This window comes from Tachyglossus aculeatus, chromosome 18, assembly GCF_015852505.1.
Source record: "Tachyglossus aculeatus isolate mTacAcu1 chromosome 18, mTacAcu1.pri, whole genome shotgun sequence".
NCBI lineage: Eukaryota > Metazoa > Chordata > Mammalia > Monotremata > Tachyglossidae > Tachyglossus > Tachyglossus aculeatus.
The window spans coordinates 15,665,869-15,686,974 of NC_052083.1; the positions used below are offsets into that span (position 1 = coordinate 15,665,869).

General features: G+C 41.5%; 1 protein-coding gene across 2 annotated transcripts in view; it reads left to right on the forward strand.

Annotated features, from left to right (window-relative positions):
- GRB10 (growth factor receptor bound protein 10) overlaps nt 1-21,106 on the forward strand; it is a 198,141-nt gene that overhangs the window by 151,882 nt on the left and 25,153 nt on the right. For both annotated transcript variants that reach the window (XM_038760157.1, XM_038760156.1), the window contains 3 exons: nt 7,004-7,160; nt 15,176-15,291; nt 19,418-19,492. In XM_038760157.1, the coding sequence (XP_038616085.1) occupies nt 7,004-7,160; nt 15,176-15,291; nt 19,418-19,492 (348 nt within the window). The remainder of the gene's footprint in view (nt 1-7,003; nt 7,161-15,175; nt 15,292-19,417; nt 19,493-21,106) is intronic.

Sequence of the window (21,106 nt, forward strand, 5' to 3'; positions counted from 1 at the left end):
CAGCGAAGGAGAAATGTCAAAGAAAATTCCAAGGCATGAGTGAAGTGAACATAGAGGAGAATATTGTTAGGGTCATTTTGAATAAGGGAAGAAATGGGGAATTTTTGTAACTTTTGTGTATAATAATAATAATTATGGTATTTGTTAAAACCTTACTATGTGCCAAGCACTGTTCTAAGTGCTGTCCCAGGTGGGGCTCACAGTCTTAATCCCCATTTTACAGATGAGATAACTGAGGCACAGAGAAGTAAAGTGACTTGTCCAAGGTCACACAGCAGACAAGTGGCAGTTTCGGGATTAGAACCCATGACCTCTGACTCCCAAGCCCATGCTCTTTCCACTAAGCCGCACTGCTTCTCTATAAGGTTTTGTATGTAGCCAGTGAAGCGAACAGATTATTTTGGAAGTCTCTTGAGGAGGCTCCATACTATAAACTCACGGGCAGAAAATGAGTCTACCATCCCTGTCATTCTGTACTCTACCAAGCACTTAGTACAGTGCCCTGCCCATAGTAAGTGCTCATTAAATAGCACTGATGGACTGAAGGAGAATTCACGTGGGCAAATTTGCCTTCCCTGTGATCTGCTCAGGTTGCTACTTCCCCCATTCTGGTTTAACCCTGGAGCTCTGGGTGGCAGCAGTTCAATCCTGTTTATGGATTATCCAAGCACCCTGGGCCTGCCCCAGACTAATAATAATAATAATTGTGATGTTTAAATACTTACTATGTTCCAGGCATTCTATTCAGCACTAATAGATTGGCCACAGTCAAAGTAGGAGAAAGAACAGATGTTTAATCCCCATTTTACAGATGAGGAACCTGAGGCACTGAGGATTTGAATGATTTGCCCAAGGTGACACAGCAGCCAAATGGTCAAAATGGAACTAGAACACAGGTCCTCTGGTTCCCAGGCCTGAGTTCTATCCAGTAGGCCATGCTGCACCCAAGGCTTCTTGGAAGAGGATTAGGCATCCTTCATCCAGATGCAGTCTTAGTTTTGGGCCTCACATTTTTATGCAAGAAGAAGAAAAGGCAGATGGAGACAGGTTTAAAAAAAGGATTCCTCACAACCTATTGTGCTCTGAAAAAATCTGGGGAGAAATTAAATCTGACATACTAATTTCTCATTTTTGTTATGCTGTAGCTATCAAAAAGTCCAATATTTCCTGGGTAAGCTTTTGTTTCAATCAATCATATTTATTGAGCACTTACTGTGTGCAGAGCATTGTACTAAGCGCTTGGGAAGTACAAGTTGGCAACATATAGAGACGGTCCCTACCCAACAGTGGGCTCACAGTCTAGGAATAAAACGTGATTACATTTTTAAAACCATCAGACATTTTGATGCTCATCCCCATTCCTCAATTTACTAAGAACTACAAAGCACGGTTAATCTGTCCCTGCTTATTGTTATATTGTACTCCCCCAAGTGCTTAGTACCATGCTGTGCGCACAGTAAGCATTTGGTAAATATGATTGAATGAATTATGACCTTCTGCTCTTCCGTAGTAGCAGAACACGGGCTTGGGAGTCAGAGGTCATGGGTTCTAATCCTGGCTCTGCCACTTGTCAGCTGTGTGACTTTGGGCAAGTCACTTCACTTCTCTGTGCCTCAGTTACCTCATCTGTAAAATGGGGATGGAAAACTGTGAGCCTCACGTGGGACAACCTGACTACCTTGTATCTTCCCCTGTGCTTAGAACAGTGCTTGGCACATAGTAAACGCTTAACAAATACCATCATTATTATTTCCCAAATTGTCCCATGTCCCTTGTCCTTGCACTCATGCATACACACACCACACACCATAAACACACACACCACAAACAGATACAGCAGTAGAGTTTTCATCCATGTGTGCATGTACACACATACAAACAGCCTCACAAATACAGCAGTAGAGCTTCACGGATAGAAGCTTCCATCCATGTATACACGTACACACTTGATACACATGCACACCCAGATATAACAGTAGCGCTTCCATCCCTGCATGCACAAGCACATGCCACAAGTACACACGTGCATGCATATGATTCCAGCTTCCATCCCCAGAGAGTAATTAATACTCTTTACAAGGAGCCTTATGTTCAAGGACTAAGTAACTTTAATTGACTTTGTGTAATTTGCACAAACTTAATAGAACCACCTCTTGAACACAGACAGAAAGGGTAGGAGCTGGGAGGGGTAAAGTAAAATTTTGGCAGAATTAAAACACAAGCATTGACCTCTAGGCAGATTTGAGAGGTTGCAGGATCATGTGTTGGGAGATTAAGCTGGTATTGCAGATGACTCTGAGGAGAGTGAAGAGACAGGGCAATGCTCCATTTTCTATTTTTGAAAGGTGATTATTCCTGAGGCTTTGGCAGAAACTCTCAGCTAAAGTCAAAAAGTTCTTAATCTTGAAATGAAGTTCTCTCAAAGCTGGCAGTCCTTGCCAAAAACCATGTAGTGTTTAAAATTCGTATATTACTTACATAAGGCACTGATTCAGCTACATTTGTGTGCAAATATGATAACTGTATTAAGGAGACATTGCTGTACTGGAATCTGAATAGTGGAGAGCAAATTAGTTAATTAGTGCATCCAAATTCATTTTCCCTTGCTATCTTAGATGCCATGCGGGGGCAATAAGACAAAAAAAGAGCTATAAAGTTTCTCCTCAACAGTATGTCCGCTGCTGATGCTATAATTTAGCCTATTTGTAGTTCCCTCAATTACATTTGAAAAGAATGAAGTTCTTAGTTCTTTCTGTGTTAAAACACACACACACACACACACACACACAGAACAATGGAACATTCTATTATTACTTCAGGGCTTTTATCATAGGATACAATGCTTAGCCAGTTAGAGGGCTAGATTGGCTAAGCAGTTTTACCTCTCTGAGTCCAAATAGAATGACGTTGTGCTGCTGAAATAACGATGCCTTCTTTGATTTTTACTCTTTTAATATTTAAAACAATGAACCATTTGGCAGCACTTGCAGGGGAGGGAGGAGATTTGACTAAATTGAAGTTTGAAGAGCTTGTTTTCCTATTTCATTTACTGCTTGAGTTCCATCTCAGGCTGGATATGCAGTTACATGCAGTTACAGGATTGACAGAAAACTATTTGGCTTTCCTTAGGAGGCCAAATCCCACAGTGCTCAAAAGGCCCTCTTCTATTTTCTCTGGCGCTTCAGTCCCTTAACACCAATGGGTTTGCAAGCAGATGTCTCCGTTCTAAATATATAGAGCCTTGGTGACCAAAAGTGTTTTCTTTTGCCCTCAACTGACCAAAAGAGTACATCCTTTCTCCAAGATCATCCTCCTAGCCATAGTGTAGAATTCTTTCATCTCGGTCAGGCTGACTCTGTTTCTTAAACTGAAATAGATTAAGCTCACCTAATTGGTTCAGAATACAAAAGGCAAATTGAAGCCAAAGGTACTTTATTCTCCCATCCTCTTTGTTAACTCTGGGCCTATTGTAATAGGAGCCCAGCCCAGATTCTGGCTAGTGTTTGTAGTAGTAGAGGTAATAATAATAATAATAATAATAATAATGGAATTTATTAAGCACTTATGATATGCCAAGCACTGTTCTAAACTCTGACGTTGATACAGACTAATCAGATTGGACACAGTCCTTGTCCCACATGTGACTCACAGTCTTAATCCCTATTTTACAGATGAGGTAACTGAGGCACAAAGAAGTTAAGAGACTTGCCCAAGGTCACACAGTGGACGAGTGGCGGAGCCAGAATTAGAGCCCATGTCGTCTTACTCCCAAGCCCGTGCTCTTCCACTAGGCCAGGGGTTTCAAAAAGAGGGGAACTTGACCTAATTCATTTACTACTCTGCCTGGCATTTAGCAGCTGATTGCTGCTTGGGAGATGGACCATTTTACTTCATGAACCAAATATATGGAACTCCTTGTCTTCAGAGAAAGAATGATATAAAAAGCATGTCTTGTGTAGGGGAAAAAAAAGGTCTTACCTATTTCAGTTATATTTGATCAGTGCTTGGGAAATGGGGTGAACAGAAATAGAGTGGTATAGAAAAATGTTAAAATTTTGGGTGAGGATCCTAGGGCTAGTTTAGGATTAATAGTGCAGATTGTCATGTTAAAAAGAAATAAATAATCCAGACCCCTTTTCAGGATTAATTTGTAAACTTGCCTGCTCAAGGTCCAGATTACTCTGACATTGCATCCAAGTTTGTTGTTAGCACTGCAAAATGTACTCCAAGGGTGAAAACTTGCTAAGAGCTGCATTAGTGACACTAATCCCTATTAGAAATTCCAACCTTTCCTATAAGAAGCCCTCTGATTTATAATTTGTTTAGTTTTTTATCTTTCCTTTCCACCTCCCTGGTGATCTACCCCTCAAATGTAGTTCCTAAAGTAACAGGAATTGAAAATGAGTAGGCTTATGACCAACAGAGCATAGCTGCAATTCTCCAAAGGCTAACTAGACATCCTGAGTGATGTACGTGTTGTAATATAAGCTGGGAGGAAATTTAATGCAAGTCGAAACAATTAAAAATCAGCAAATTGTTCATGGGGGAGTAACTAATTTGGGGAGACCAGAAATGCAGTCTGGAAAGTGTGTAGAATGTAGAACTATCCTAAATAACTGAAAACTCAACTTTTCAACTTGCTCCATGCTGCTGTGAATACTCACTTTCTATTTTTTTAAAGATGACAGTGTTTTGCAACAGCTACTAGAAGTAATTCACTGACTTTGCTCATTGTTTTACCCAGTAATCCTTTAACATCAAATTTCAATTTTTCAGTCAGTCCCCCAACCTCTTTTGGTTGTTATTCTTATGTTGAGGTGTTTTCATTGGCCGGTCTACCAACACTTTTCTGTGTCTGGAATAAGATTTCATGATTTAGTTTGAAATAAGGTTGAGTTCAGTCGAGTTATTTTAGCTATATGGTTTTTAAAGAGTCAGCTAAATGGGTAGTGCTCGACCTTCATGCTGATTACAGAAAGCAGATTTGCAAGGAGCCCTAACATGGAAGGAAAAGTGACTAAGTTCAGTGCCTCCATGCTGAGAGTTCTTTGAGTTGATTAAGTGCAGCTGGGTGCAGCAGGAACATTGTACAGAATGCATACCTCTCTGAAACCTCCAGCAACGGCCCTGAGACCCCACTTTTGAAAGAGTTGGCTCATCCCTGCTGTCAGCTGAAGCCGTTGGCTGAATGCAAGGGCCTTGAGTCATTTTAGCAAGATTAAGATTTAACTCCTTTCAGCTGGTCGCAGATTTTTACATGGACAGAAGGGGGACCTTGGAGGAGGAGGAGGAGGGTTTCGTTATTAAGGAGTCGGTTCCCAGATTCAGAGGATCCGATTTTGGGCCTTGATTTCCTTTTAATAAGACCCTGCCATGAGGTGATTTCATCAGTCCGGCTTTCTCGCCTGGACAGATCAACGGACAGCACTGAAAGTTCAAGAAAGAACAAGGCGTTCGGGTGAAGCTAGGCAAGGGAGAGAGCAGGAGCGCTGGGGTTATCTTGAAAGACAGAGGTCTCAAGAGCAAGAAGAGGCGAAGTTAAAGGGTTTTAAGTTGCATAGGGATGACATCAGCCACTGCGAGGCTGGGCTTTTGAGAGATGTGGCCAAGAAATCAAACTTCAGAAAACACACATGTTTTGGGCACTAGATTTTCTGCTTGGTCTTCTAACTTTATGCTATCCCAGTTTAATTTCTGCTTTTCGTGCTGGTGATGTTTCTTAGGGTTCTGGTTTTTTTGGTGGTGGAGGGTGGAACAGGGGAAAAAATAAATTGAAAATCCGATAGAGTGTGGGGAAATGATTACATCAGTCGCAGGGTGGATATGATTGGTCTGTAGAGTGTGGTTTGATTCACTACCTAAAAGATTGTATGTGTGTAACCCTTTGAGTGGAGCCCTGACTGCCTGTGCCTGTCTAGAAACAGTAGCTTCAATAGAGGCTGTGTGCCAGCGACAGGTAAGGTTCAGCTAAACACCCTGAGGCTGCAGTCCAGGCAGCCCAGGTTGGAAGAGGCAGCAAACAAACTCTCTTTTTAGAGGCAAGTCATATTTTAAAATGCCATCTTGTTCTTCTGACTGCTGCCTTTTGCATGCCGTTGAGGTAAGATTTTTTTGCTTCTCCCCTCTGCCCTTCTTCCCTCCCCCGACCCCATCTCAAATTACTGTACTGGGGGTATTTCTCAATAGGCGTTTCTTGCTATGAAGAGGCATACCTGAATTGAGTCGAAACTCATTTTGATCCTTCCAAAAGTAGCTTGACTCGGAGCTAGTGAATTAATTCACGATTTGGTGAATTACAACGGTGCCAGAGAAATGAAGCTTCTGTGGGCTTTCGGGGAGGGAAGGGGTGTTTGGATCATCACAGATATATTCTCCTCTGTCCTTTTTCCCAATCATATTTAAAACGTGCAGTGTGTGTGGATATGTTATTACCTTTCACTGAAGACCACGAGACTGTGAGCGAAGGGGAGAAATGCGTGGACCAGGGCTATGGAGTATTCTAACCTGTGATGGGCTCAGTTAACTGGCAGTGCAAAGAAGCTGTACCAATCAGAAGTTCCTGTTAGAAGTTTAAAAAAAATTATTTGCAGTTCGTTTAGCTATCACATTTCCAATCCCTCAGGCCTCAGTTTATATTTCAAATTGGTTTTCTTCTTTTCAAGATATTTAAAAAGGAGCGTGTTCATTATCCATTTCCACTGGGCTTGATTTAAGCCATGGGAGGAATTTGGGCTGTTTTCATATGTTACAGGGTCACCCTTCATGAAACTGTCTTTGGGGGGGCTGGGGGGCGGGGGGACACGGATGGGCGGGAGAGAAGGGGAGTGGGGAGATTTAGAGAAAACCCTAAGGGCAAGTCGTACATGTTGCTCGTATTGGTTGCCAAGATGCCTGAAGTTAGAACATGGGAAGGGGGTGCCGTGTACAAGAACTGTCAGATGTGCATATTTTCAGAACACCAAAAGAGCTGTTTATCTGTAAGTGTATCCTTTATATGTTGCAGGATGTTAAAGTCTTTAGTGAAGATGGGACAAGCAAAGTGGTGGAGATTCTAGCAGACATGACAGCCAGGGACCTCTGCCAGCTGCTCGTTTACAAAAGTCATTGTGTGGATGACAACAGCTGGACCCTAGTGGAGCATCACCTTCACCTAGGATTAGGTAGGGGACAGACCAGGCTGACATCGTTTCTGTGAACAGCGTATTTGACTCTCGTATGTGATGAACTACTTTCCAACCTTCGAAATTCTAATTCTGCTTGTGAAACTGCACAATTAGCCCCGATCCTCTGCTTTCTACCAAGTTCTCACTGCTCTTCATTGTTCGTAATTTGAGATCATTAACTTTCCTTTTCTGTCTCTCCTACTCCCACCACCCCACCCTACCTCAGTCTTCACATTGGTCCTTTGTGTAATCTTGCTCTGTGGTAGATGAAGCAATGGCATGTAAACGGCTTAGGCAAATGAAGCTTGATCCCTAAAGAGTCCTGACCCTGTGATTCATCTCCTATAGAGTCCTGGGGTTGGAGAAAAGAGGTGGGCTTGCATGCCACTTGGCACATGGCCAAGCAGGAGAGAAGATCAGATAACATTTTTTACTCAAGCAGGAGAAAAGGTGGTATCTTCACATGGCGTGGTCCATTCCTATATCAACAGTCTGCTCTCGAGGTAGCCATTCCTCTAACTAATTGAAATTAGGGTGCCATGGTTACAGTGGACAAGAGGCAAATGGCAAACCTTTGGGAATTGGACTGTTATAAATCATGCTTATCTGGTAGAGCTAGGTAATAATCCTCTGTCTAACTTGTTTAAGTAGTGCGATTTTTAAAGTACTGTGTTCAAGCGGCATATGGCAGTATGTAAGGACAGTGTTAAAATATAAAGGGTAGGGATAATTATAAGCCCAGGAGTTACTTTCCAAACACTTTGGAATCAATACTTGAACATTTTTATTGAAATTCCTTTTGGATGTGGGAAGGTAAAGGTCTCCCAGAAATTGTAAAACAATGATTATATCCAGAATCTCTCCAAAAATAAGGAGCTGTGTACAGTTTTGCCATTTGATGTTCATTTTCTGAATGTAAAGGCACATAGCATGTTTATCGGTTAGAAGCATTTGTGAAAGTCCAGCAGTACTGAATTTAGCCTTAAGTTTTGGATACTCACTTCCTCATTTCTTCAATTCCAAGAACTCTGCACTAGCTCTAGCCAATCCTTCAAAAGTCCAGTATTCTCAAAGCTTGTTAAATTACCATATTAGAACTCTTTGTGTATTCTTTCCCATCACTGCTTATTACTGAGGTATTTGTGTGTAAACAGAAGCTTTCTCCTTTGTAACTAATGTCCTTCTCCTGCCAGATTCATTCAGTGATGCCACAATTCAGTGATTGTGACATCACAATAGCTTCCATGGAGACTAATTGTGCTGTCAAACTTTAGTTTGTGACATCTTTCAATGAATTCAGCAGTAGGCTGATAAGGCCATCAAAAGCTTCTGTTTACCCACAAATAGCTTGGTAATTAACAATGGTGGGAAAGGGGGATTTCATATATACGTGCGTGCACGCTCTCTCTCTCTCTCTCTCTCTCTCTCTCTCTCTCTCTCTCTCTCTCTCTCTCTCTCTCTCTCTCAACCAGACTGTAATTAACTGCCAAAGTTCTGCATGAAAATCTGAAAATGCTGAACACTAACCATGCATCCTGTTATGAATAGTGTGATCTTTTGTGAAGTTGGCTTTGCTGAGGATTTTATTTTGTAGTGATGCGGTTGTATGCATACATCATTTTATCCATATATGAATATTTGTTAATTTGCATATGTTAGTTTTAAGCATAGAAACGTGGTCCTTATTTAAAGAGTTTTCCATTCCTTTTAGGAATAATAGATGCAGGCTTACCATACACAACTTAGAATTCATTTCACTTAAGGGTTTTCCCTCCTGCCTAGACTTGTAAGCCCCATGTGGAACAGGAACTTTGTCCAACATGATTAACTTGTATCTGCCTTAGCGCTTAGAACAGTGCTTGAACATAGTAATCGCTTAAATGCTATAAGAAAAAAAGTGTACCTCCATGAGTGAAGGAGAACAGCTAGTAATTTTTTTTGGCACCTACAACTATGCCGTATGCCCAGAAATGACTTAATAGGTAATTACCCCAAAACTACAAAAACTACAAAGAAGAAAATTAAAAAGAAAAGGAGAGAAGCCCCTTTTTTGGTTAAAGTATTGAGTGGAAGAAAATCAATTGCATGCAAATTAGGTACTATAATTATTATTTACAATGTAATCATGAAACTCCTTTTTTCATTGCTTTGTCTTTTTTATTTCATTCCTATTTACATGCTTAACTTACAGTGTAACAGCCTCTCTATGAACATAAATAATTATTTAATCCCAGGTATATCTAATTTATTTATCTCATGGGCTAAAATAAATATCTTTAAAAAAACCCTTTTAGGATAAAGAATTGAAGGATGGCTGTGGAAAAAAGATAAATTCATAAAATATCAATTCATGAGATTTAGAATGAGTTCTTATTGCTATGAGGAGATGGTATGTGTGAAGAAGTGGTATGTGTTTGAGTTTCTGTTCCTTTAGATTGTAAGTTCCTTGTGAGCAGGAAGCATGCCTACCAGCTGTTACATTCTACTCTCCCAAGAGCTTAGTACAGAACTCTGCACGCAAGTGCTCAATAAATGCACTTGTATGGGGATCAGTCAGTATTCAGTGATGGATACTTTTAATTCAGTATCATCTGGGAGATCACATTTAAGGGGAAGTGAAAGGATGATAACCGTGCTATCATCCAAGATATGGACTCTCTCACATCTAGACTGTGAGCCTGTTGTGGGTAGGGATTGCCTCTATTTGTTGCTGAATTGTACTTTCCAAGCATTTAGTACAGTACTCTGCACACAGTAAGCGCTCAATAAATATGAATGAATGAATGAACGAATGACTCTGAGGGGGTTTGGGTTTTCTTTCTGCCATTTATCTGAAGGTTCGTGTACCAATGAAGAAATTGTTCAAGGCATCACTACTCATTCCCTTTTTAAACTTTGATTAAAACTAAGTTGGTATGCCAGTAATCATTTAATGCAGTTTTGAAAAGTTGAGTCAAACTGCTTGTTAGAGCACCAAAAAGTTCCAGGTGCCAAAAGTCCAACATCTAAAGCCAGAGTTTAGCATATTTTATTTTATACCCCACAGATCCTGCAGACTCTTGTAAATTAATTCATAATACTTTCATCCAGAGGCTGAGATGAACAGTATTCCTTATGTGCATTATTAATGCTTATGACCCAGTTTCTCTTCAAAGAAGTTGTATGAAGTTCCCACTCTTGATATAATTTAAGCATCCCTTTTCATAAATACTTGAAAAAAAAACTACAGATAAGCCTGGACATGGCAGCATTCAGTGTCTCCATGTTTAGCTTTTGTACCCTAGTCATAAAAAATATAAATTAACTGGCAGGTGGTGGGAAGATTGAGTTTAAAAATTAGCAAAGTTGCTTATGTGTAAAATACCAGTATTTTGAATCAGGGCCATTTTTCCAACTTTATTCTAAAATAATTTGTTTTGGTTAATATTACTCTCTCTGGCCTACTTTCTGTCACGATTCCACCTCTACCTCCCCTGATCCTTCTGCAGTTCACTGACGGAGGATGATTTTTGGACTGTGGCACAGACTCGTATAGAACAATTGTGCGTATTTGAACAGCTGGTTTGGGGTATGGCCAAAATTACCCGTTCTCTAGATGGAGAATTGGTTTTATAAACAAAATGACCATCCGCATGTTTCCATTTGATTATACACTTTATTATATGGGTCTAAATAGTGCATAAAATCATGTGCGTGTGTGAGTGGGGAATGGAACTATCTTTGCTAAAAGACCTTCAGACTGATTTTATTGGTAATAGAGATTTTGAACCACCAGGCAAGTTAGGTAAGAGTATGCCTTGAAATCAAATGATGCCCACACCAGATAGGCCTCTAGAGTGTAAGCTCCTTGTGGGCAGGGCAGGGAACATGGCAACCAGCTCTGCTATAGTTTAGTTTCCCAAGTGCTTAATACAGTGCTCTGCACACTGTAAGTGCTCAATAAATGCCATTAATTGGATTGATTGATAGACCATGGTTGCAGTGCTAGGACTCCTCATGAGAGGAGTCTTCACTGGAAGATTTCTGTTTCTTTCTCCCTTGCTATCCAATGAGAATTGTTATGAATTCAGCTTTGGGGAATGCCTCAATATTATTTTGGACCTAGGTGAAATTAGCAGTTCAGACAAGTGTGGAAGTTACAAAACAGAGGCAAAAAACTTGACTCTAACCTCAGCATTGTGCTGTGTTCTAGGCAGAGATCAGGAACGCTGTTTGTGTATTAATTTTCCATTTCACCCCATTCGAGGGGTAACAGGCGTAGATCCTATCTTTTAAAAAAATGGGGCCAGAAACAAGGCATCTATTTAAGGGTTTTTTTGATGCCACTATTTTCTGGGTGCAGATGATCACGCCTATGGCTTCATTCATAATTTATCACAATCTTGAACCATTCTGAGTAAATGGGAAATGCCTGTGGACAGCCGGCTGTGTGATCTGCAGTGCTTAGTACAGTGCTCTGCACACAGTAAGTGCTCAATAAATACGATTGAATAAATCTGCAGTGTGCGTGGAACCTAGTGCGAATTATAGAGAGCTCACCTTCTCCGGGAGGCCTTCCCAGACTGAGCCCCCATTTTCCTCTCCTCCTCCCCACCCCCCCGCCCTACCCCCTTCTCCTCCCCTCAGCACCTGTACATATGTTCGTACAGATTAATTACTCTATTTTACATGTACATATTTACTATTCTGTTTATTTTGTTAAAGATGTGCATCTAGCTTTATTTTTACTTATTCTGATGACTTGACACCTGTCCACATGGTGTGTTTTGTTGTCTGTCTCCCTCTTCTTGACTGTGAGCCCATTGTTGGGTAGGGACCGTCTCTATATGTTGCCAACTTGTACTTTCCAAGCGCTTAGTACAGTGCTCTGCACACAGCACTCAATAAATACGATTGAATGAATGAATGAATATAGATCGGAGTTAGGGGGTGGGGTGGAGGTTCACACAAAACCAAGTGTTACAGCAAGGTGTCCTTATGGGATTAACACAGTGCCTTGGGGCATTCTCTGTTGCTGTTGGGGTTGACAGACCTTTCCTTAGCATTTGCTCCAGAATGAAGCTAGCCAATTTGTATGTGTTACTTTAAGGCTTACAAGTTGTGTTTTTTTCTAGAGTTGTCTAATTTTAAAGTGAACTTAAAAGTTGTGGTAATACATATGGTGGATGATGATGCTCAGTGCTTTTTCTTAATGCCAGTAGCCGAATAAGAAGTAAGAAATATGCAGGAGTCGTGCGGCCTGTGTTGTTTTAGTCTCTTGAGTCTCTTGACATATCATAAATAGGAAGCCCATGTGTTTCGTAGCACATAAAATTCCAAAGGCGAGAAAGCTTCAGAAGCAAAGGAGGCCAAAAGTCCTTTGCTGTTTTTCAAGAGGCATAGGGATGAATTTTACCAGAACAAAGGAAGGGTGAAAAGGGGAAAAAATATCCCAGTTTTGAATCCAGAACAATAAAGGAATCTGTGGATAAGCAGGAGAGGTACAGGGAAAAGAAATTAGTACAGGGCATAACGGGGCAGGATGGAAACAAGGAACAAAAATCAATCGATCAGTGGTATTTATTGAGGGCTTACTGTGTGCAGAGCACTGTATTTAGCTATTTAGCGCTTGGAAGAGTACAATAGGTAGATATAATCCATGCCCAAAAGGAGACTACAGTATAATGGGGAGAAGGACAATGAAATAAAGTATAAATAGGAGTAGTTATAATAAGTATAATAATGGTATTTGTTAAATGTTTACTATGTGCCTCTAGACTGTAACCTTGCTGTGGGAAGAGAACATGTCTATTTATTGTTGTAGTGTACTCTCCCAAGCATTTAGTACAGTGCTCTGCACACTGTAAGCACTCAGTAAATATGATTGAGTGAAGTTCCCAAGCACTGTATTAAATTCTGGGATAAATACAAGATAATCAGATCAGACACAGTTCCTGTCCCACATGGAGCTCTCAGTTTAGGAAGGAGGGAGAACAGGTATTAAATCCCCATTTTACAGATCAGGAAACCAAAGCATTGAGAAAGTCGGTGACTTGCTCAAGATCCCACCACAGGCAAGTGACTGGGAAAAACAAGGAGAGAAGCAATACCAAAGAGAAACAATATCAGGGATAAAGGAAGATAAGCTAAAACCCAAAATGGGGACACAGATATTGTGTGACTTGTTAAATTTTAAAAAGCCAAAAAAAGCTAACCTTCAATTATTAATCCAACATGCAAGACCCCTGCCATTCTGTAGTGTGGTTCATCGTAACCAGTAAGCTGCCCGCTTCATTGTTTTTTCATCCTCATCATTGAGAAGTTCTCAGAAAATGACCCGCAGAGATCTTACCTGCTCTCATTTCGATGGAGAAGCTAAGTGGCCTAGTGAAAGGGGCATGGACCTGAGGAGTCAGAGGACCTGGGTTCTAATTACGACTGCACCACTGGTCTCTTCTGTGTGACTACAGGGAAGTCACTTATCTGTGCCTCATTTCCCTCACCTGCAGAATGGGGATTCAATACCTGTTCTCCATCCTACTTAGACTGAGCCCCATGTGGGACCTGATGATCTTGTAGCTACCCCTGCACTTAGTACAGTGTTTGATGCACAGTAAGCACTTAACAAATATCACAGTTATTATTTTGTCTGTTACATTTCTCTTGGCGACTGTCCTTGTAAGAACCCTTATATACATTTAACAGTTATGTAATTCCTGAATTCCTATCTGGATCAGTTTAATTAGAGGGGCCCAAATATATCTCTGACTATCGAGTCCTGACCAAAGAGCAAGTTATTCTGCAGTGATTATTTTCCAGGTGTAGCCCATTGCCCTTTGGGAGATTTATTGTATTTATGAAGGCAAATCCTTATTCCCCTAGGAAGGTCCCATTCCCATACAGGAGACTAGTGTGATAGAAAGATGAATAATAATCATAGTAAATGAGGTATTTAAGGTGTGCCAGGGATAGATACAATATAATCAGAGGAAATTACAAAAACAAGCAGGGCCTGGGAATCCAAGGATTTGTGTTCTAATCCAGACTCTGCCAATTGCCTGCTGTGTCACTTGGGGCAAAGTCGTTCACACAATCATCAGATTCTTAGGACTGTCAATTCCATGACCTTCCTATTTCTTGTCTAGTTTACAACACCTGTCACAGGGACATTGTTGAGGGATATGGGTGTGTCCATAGATTGTCAGATTGTGTGAAGGACAGACACTCCCTTACCAAGGAGCAAAATCCTAATTGGTATAGCTTGAGTAAACTATGCTTCCTTTGAGAAAGTAAATGTCACACTTGTGTGAGATAAATCTCCTCTCTGAGATTGTACTTCCCAAACGCTGTACTTCCCAAGTACTTAGTACAGTGCTTTGCACACAGTAAGCGCTCAATAAATACGATTGAATGAATGAATGAATGTTTGAATCTCCTTTTCTAGTGAAATGCTTGAAATACTAGAGTGATACATATTAATATTCACCTACTTGAGCCTGTTGGAGTCTAAATTAAAACTAGCCTTAATGAAAGGTTTCCAAATGAAATGTCAGTGAATAATGGTTCTAATGCCTAGGATTCTCCCCCACCCCCACCCCCCGCACCCCGCCAGAGATCTATCACCTCTTATAGTAAATGCTTTCTTTTTCCATTCTCCCTCTTCCTTTTCTTTCACCTTGTTCTTGCATCCTTATTAAAGATACTTCCTCTTGTTAGTCTCCTAGTATGTGTTTTTGTTTACACGGTTTAAGCTTCTTTGTTTTGGACACAGCTTTAGAGTGACATGTCCTAACCCTGGCTTTAAATCTGGGCCCAGCAACCTTATGTCATCTAAATTTGAAACAGGGATGTAAAATTAAAAGGGTGAGTTTTCAAACCACGTTAATTTCAGGGGGTCACAATCACAATTGCATGCTCATTTTAGGTCACCATATATAATGAAACAAAGGAGTCTCTTTTTGCCTTAGAAATTTTCTGGCAAATGTTTGTTTTGTAAGGCTCGATTTCTAATAATTATACCTTTTTTTCTACAGAAAGGTGCTTGGAGGATCATGAACTGGTTGTTCAAGTGGAAAACTCGATGGGAAGTGAAAGTAAATTTTTATTCCGGAAGAATTATGCAAAGTATGAGTTCTTTAAAAATCCTATGGTAAGTCCTGTCTTTTTTTGAATGTGAAATCAATTTCCAAATTTCTAAGTCTCTGGCCAGTTTATAGGTGGGTAATAAATTATAATGATGCAGCTGAGTTGGGGAACAGTGATTCTCAAAAGCTCCAATGGCTAGTTACCAGAAACATTTTTGTCTGGAACAGAGTTTGGGATGTTTATTCGAATGCCAGTTATAATTGTCCTGAAATGAATGTTATGCAAGTTGAGGAAGCCAGTTTTCTTTTTCTGAGCCAGCAGAAGCTTAACTTATACTCAAGAGTTTTGAGTATTGGAAACTCAGTTGACCAAGTAATGTGGAGAACCTGTTTGGTGTGTCCGTGGGTCTGGGAGAAACTTTCCACAAACCCTAGTTTCTACTGTCAATTTTAAGTTTTTCTAAAAAGTCCAGATGGAACCATATCTGTGTCCTACCGGTTCCTAGCAGGGATACCACAAATCTCAAGAAGTTATAGACCAATAATTAGTTTATTAGGTAGTTCAACAGGGAAGCAGTTTGGCCTCATGGAAAGTCAGTCAGTCAGATTTTTGAGCGCTTACTGTGTGCAGAGCACTGTACTAAGTGCTTGGGAAGGTATAGTATAACGGTGTAACAGACACATTCCCTGCCCACAACAAGCTTACAGTCTAGTGGAAAGAGTCTGTACTCCAGTGGAAAGGTCTAGGAGTCAGAGGACCTGGGTTCTAATCCTGCTCTACCGCTTGCTTGCTGGGTGACTTTGGGCTAATCACTTAACTTCTTTGTGCCTCAGTTTCCTGAGATGTAAATTGGCATTTCGATCCCTGTTCTTTCTCCTCTCTAGACTGTGAACCCCATGTAGCGTGGCTCAGTGGAAAGAACCTGGGCTTGGGAGCCAGAGGTCGTGGCTTCTAATCCTGGCTCTGCCACTTGTCTGCTGTGTAACTTTGGGCAAGTCACTTAACTTCTCTGTGCCTCAGATCTCTCATCTGTAAAATGGGGATTGACTGTGAGCCTCCCGTGGGACAACCTAATCACCTTGTATCCCCCCAGCGCTTAGAACAGTGCTTTGCACACAGTAAGCGCTTAACAAATACCACCATTATTATGTGGAACAGGGACTGTGCCTGATCCGGTTAACTTGTTCCTGTTCCAGGGCTTAGAACAGTACTCAATACTTAGCGCTTAATAAACACCATAATTATTTGTTAATTATCATTTATCAATTATATTTATTGAGTGCTTACTCTGTGTAGAACACTGAACTAAGCAATTGGAGAAGCACAATACAGTAAAGTTGGTAGATAGTCTCCACCCTCAAAGAGCTTACAGCCTAATGGAGGATCTTCCAATCTAGTTTATGCCAGAGATCATGAAACTTGGTAAAAAATTTAGGAGAAGCAGTGTGGTCTAGTGGGTAAAGAGAGCACAGGCCTGGGAGTCAGAAGGACCTGGAGTCTAATCCCAGCTCTGCCACTTGTCTGCTGTGTGACTTTGGGTAAGTCACTTCACTTCTCTATGCCTCAGTTACTTCATCTGTAAAATGGGGATTAATAATCATAGTAATAATGCATTTATTAAGCACTTACTATGTGCAAAGCACTGTTCTAAGTGCTGGGGAGGTTACAGGGTGATCAGGTTGTCCCATGGCGGGCTCACAGTCTTAATCCCCATTTTCCAGATGAGGTAACTGAGGCCCAGTGAAGTGACTTGCCCAAAGTTACACAGCTGACAATTGGCAGAGTGGGGATTTGAACCCACGACCTCTGACTCCACATCCCCATGCTCTCTCCACTGAGCCACGGTGAGACTGTGAGCCCCACAGGGGACAGGGACTGTGCCCAGCACACAGTAAGTACTTAACAAGTATCACAATTATTATTATTATTATTCTCCGTGCCTCATGAAACAGCGTGGCTTATTGGAAAGAGCCCGGGCTTGGGAGTCAGAGGTCGTGGGTTCGAATGCCGACTCTGCCACCTGCCAGCTTGTGTGATCTTAGGCAAGTCAGTTAACTTCTCTGTGCCTCAGTGGCCTCATGTGTAAAATGGGGATGAAGACTGTGAGCCCCACGTGGGACAACCTGATTGCCTTGTATCTACCCCAGCACTTAGAACAGTGCCTGGCACATAGTAAGCGCTGAACAAATACCATCATTATTATAATTGTTATCTGTAAAATAGGGATTAAGACTGTGCACACCACATGGGACATGGACTGTGTCCAATCTGATTAGCTTGTATCTCCCCCAGTGTTTAGTACAGTGCCTGGCACATAGTAATTGCTTAACAAATACCATCAAAAAATGATCAGTTCCAAGACCGAATGCCTTTCAAAAAATGAGTAAATATTTTGACGACAGTTGAACCACTGATTCAGGGATTGAATGTAGAGCATCGCCCACCCACAAGCTTCCTGGCGTTGAGTCATGGGTGCCGGCTGCAGAGTTGCAAGTTAGGTTGGATAACAAGTATTAGCCTGGGGGTACAAGCCAGGTGCACTTAAATCCTGCTTCATTGAAGAAGCGAGTAGCCATCGCCCCTAGACGCCCAGGCTCAGCTAGGCCCAACCTGAAGCCCCGTCTTCTGCCCCCTCCTGCTTCATTCAGCCCCAAGGGGAAGACCAAAGAATGGACAGACCGACTGGACGAAGGACCAGGTGGGTACAGGGTGGCCTAGTGGAAAGAGCATGGGCCTGAGAGTCAGAGGGACCTGGGTTCTAATCCTGGCTCTGCTGCTTGTCTGCTGTGTGACCTTGGGCAAGTCATTTAACCTCTCTGGGCCTCAGTTACCTCATCTATAAAATGGGGATGAAGACTGTGAGCCCCATGTGGAACATGGATCAGGTCCAACCTGATTCCCTGCTTAGAATGGTGCCTGGCCCATAGTAGGTGCTTAACAAGTAGCATAAAAAAAGCAGCCACCCCGCCTTAGAGATCTTGCAGCACCTGCAGCTGCCCTGACCCAACCCTTGGGGTTCTGAGCCAAGTGGCAGGTTGGGCTGGGTAGCTGTGCGCCCGCATATGGGTGCAAAACAAGATTGCCTGGCAGGTCTGTTAGAGGTTTTGAAGACCTCTCAATTTCCTTTCCTAAAATAAAGTAAGATTCAGTGTTGCAGGCTAATGAAAGATTACATTAGTGGAAATGCTATAGCAAAACATCATCACTGAGTTTCAGATTTGTTTGTTTCAATTTCATATATGCCAGCATTTGTTTATTAGGTATAACTTCTCAAACACTGCATTTACTCGTATAATTGCCCCAAATAATTATAACGATAATAATAGGTATTTGTCAGGTGCTTTCTGCATGCACCTAACAGACAGCCCTGGGACAGATATAAAATAATCAGGTTAGACACAGTCCCTCTCAAACAAAGTGTTCACCATCAAGGTAGCAGCAAGAGCAGATATGTAATCTCCATTTTACAGACAAGGAAACAGGAGCCCTGAAAAGTTAGGTGACTTGGCCAAGGTCACACAGCAGGCAAGTGGCAGAGCATAGTTTTTGTAGTGTCAAAATGAGTGAGGCTGTTACACGGTTCATAGAATAATTAAGTCTAGTAATAAGGGGAAGAGGAAGAAAGGAGGGACAAAGAGAGGAAGGAAAGAGAACACCTGACTACAGATCTTAATTCTAGTGCCTCCTCTATGGGATAAGCACTGTGTGAATTAACTCCCTCTCCCTCCTGCCCTCGCTGTGTTTGTTATCCATCCTTCAATCAGTCATATTTATTGAGTGCTAAATATGTGCAGAACATTGTACTAAGCTCTTGGGAGAATACGACATAACAGAGTAGACACATTCCTTGCCCACAATTCCCTATCCACAGTGTGCTTGCCATTCTCTCCTTTCTGTTGCTCCTCCTCTCATTCCCTCCTTCCTTCCGTCCCAGTGGGTAGCAATCACTGCTTCTAATTTAAGTGGTGTGAAATATCTTTTTCCTCCTCGGAAACCAAAATGGGGCAATTATGTAAGTAAATACGGTATAATTTTTTTCAGGGTGATGAGAGAGAAATCTTGTGAGTACAAACATGCATAATTGATACAAGTAGGGAATTTGGAATGTTTATTACAAATGTGAGCACACAGCATAGAAGTGAAAAAAATCTGTGTAAATGTTTCTGATGCTTTTTTTCCCTTTTCCCCAGAATTTTTTTCCAGAACAGATGGTCGCATGGTGTCAGCAATCAAATGGTAGTATTCCCCAAACTCAGCTCCTGCAGGTACTGCAAAACATATTTCTGATGAACTACTGTTCATTAGAAGATGAACAATGCTCTGAGGAATTGTAATGGTATAATTATGAAACAAAAAACTGTGCGTGGCAGTGTTCCGATTCATGTTACTGCAGAATATCATGTGGAGGTTGAAAGGGAACCAGAAATAAATGCACATGCGGGACAATTTTGAACTACACTAGGGAGTTGGAACAGAAGTTTGAAAAGAATAATCTCCGCTGTTGCCTAACAACTCATCTAGGGCAGGTTCAGTTAGTCAGTTTAATTATATTTATTGTGCTTACTGAGTGCAGAGCACTGTACTAAGCGCTTGGGAGAGTACAATATAACAGACATAGTCCCTGCCCTTAATAAGTTTACAAGTCTAGCTTCTTGCTGAAGCAAACCAAAGGAGGCTTTTGAATTTGAACTTTTTGTTCGGGACCAGTAGGTTGTACCTGAACCTGGCCAGACGTTGTATGGAATCCCCTCACTCCTTCCCCTCTTTCCCCTTCCCCGCCCCCCAAACCACAGCTCTGAATTCCAGGGTCTCAGATGGGCCAGACTACCAGCTAGTCTGAAGCCCTGCAGACAGAATAATTTGATGGTAAGATAGCCATCGGTCAATCAATAAGGCAGTGATATTTATTGAATGCCTAAAATACCATGGCTCAGTGGAAAGAGCCTGGGCTTTGGAGTCAGAGGTCAGGGGTTCAAATCCCTGCTCTGCCAATTGTCAGCTGTGTAACTTTGGGCAAATCACTTAACTTCTCTGTGCCACAGTTACCTCATCTGTAAAATGGGGATTAAGACTGTGAGCCCCACGTGGGACAACCTGACCACCTTGTATCCCCCCCCCATTGCTGAGAACAGTGCTTTGCACATAGTAAGCACTTAACAAATACCATCATTATTATCATTATTATTATTATTATGCACAGAGCACTGTACTAAACACTTGGGAGAGAATAATACAACGGAATGAGTAGACACCATCCTTGCCCTCAAGGAACTTACAGTCTAGTGAATGCCTCCTGATTATTTTGTTGTTTTATTGGCTTGTGTGCATTATGTCTGTTTTCTCATTCTTATGTCTATTGCGTATTAGTGAATTTATGCCTGCTGCTTCCCCTTTTGACTTAGGCTCCTGGAAGGCAAGGATTGTGTCTACTACATCTCGTGTGTATTTCCTAAGCACCTAGAACAGAGCTTAGCACATCAATCAGTCATATTTATTGAGCACTTTCTAAGTGCAGAGCACTGGTCTAAATGCTTGGGTGACTACAGAGTTGGTAGTCACAGTTCTTGCCCATAACAGTCTAGAGGACGAGCGCATAGTTGGTACTTTATAAATTATCATAATTAGAATGTATTAGCTTCCTACTGGGTTTCAGCACTCAGTCCTAGACCCTGGGGAAACACAAAGGAGAAGTAGAAAGCATGCTCTCTGCCCTCAAGCGATTGGTGGTCTAGTGGGGGAGACAGGTAGGCACAAATTGTAAACATACATAGTAGAATAATAGTTGAGCGTAGATGCACCTGATTAAATATTCAATTATATGAGTAAATAAAAATAAAAGTAGACAAAAGTGTTTTGGGATGACCAGACCAGGGAGGGGG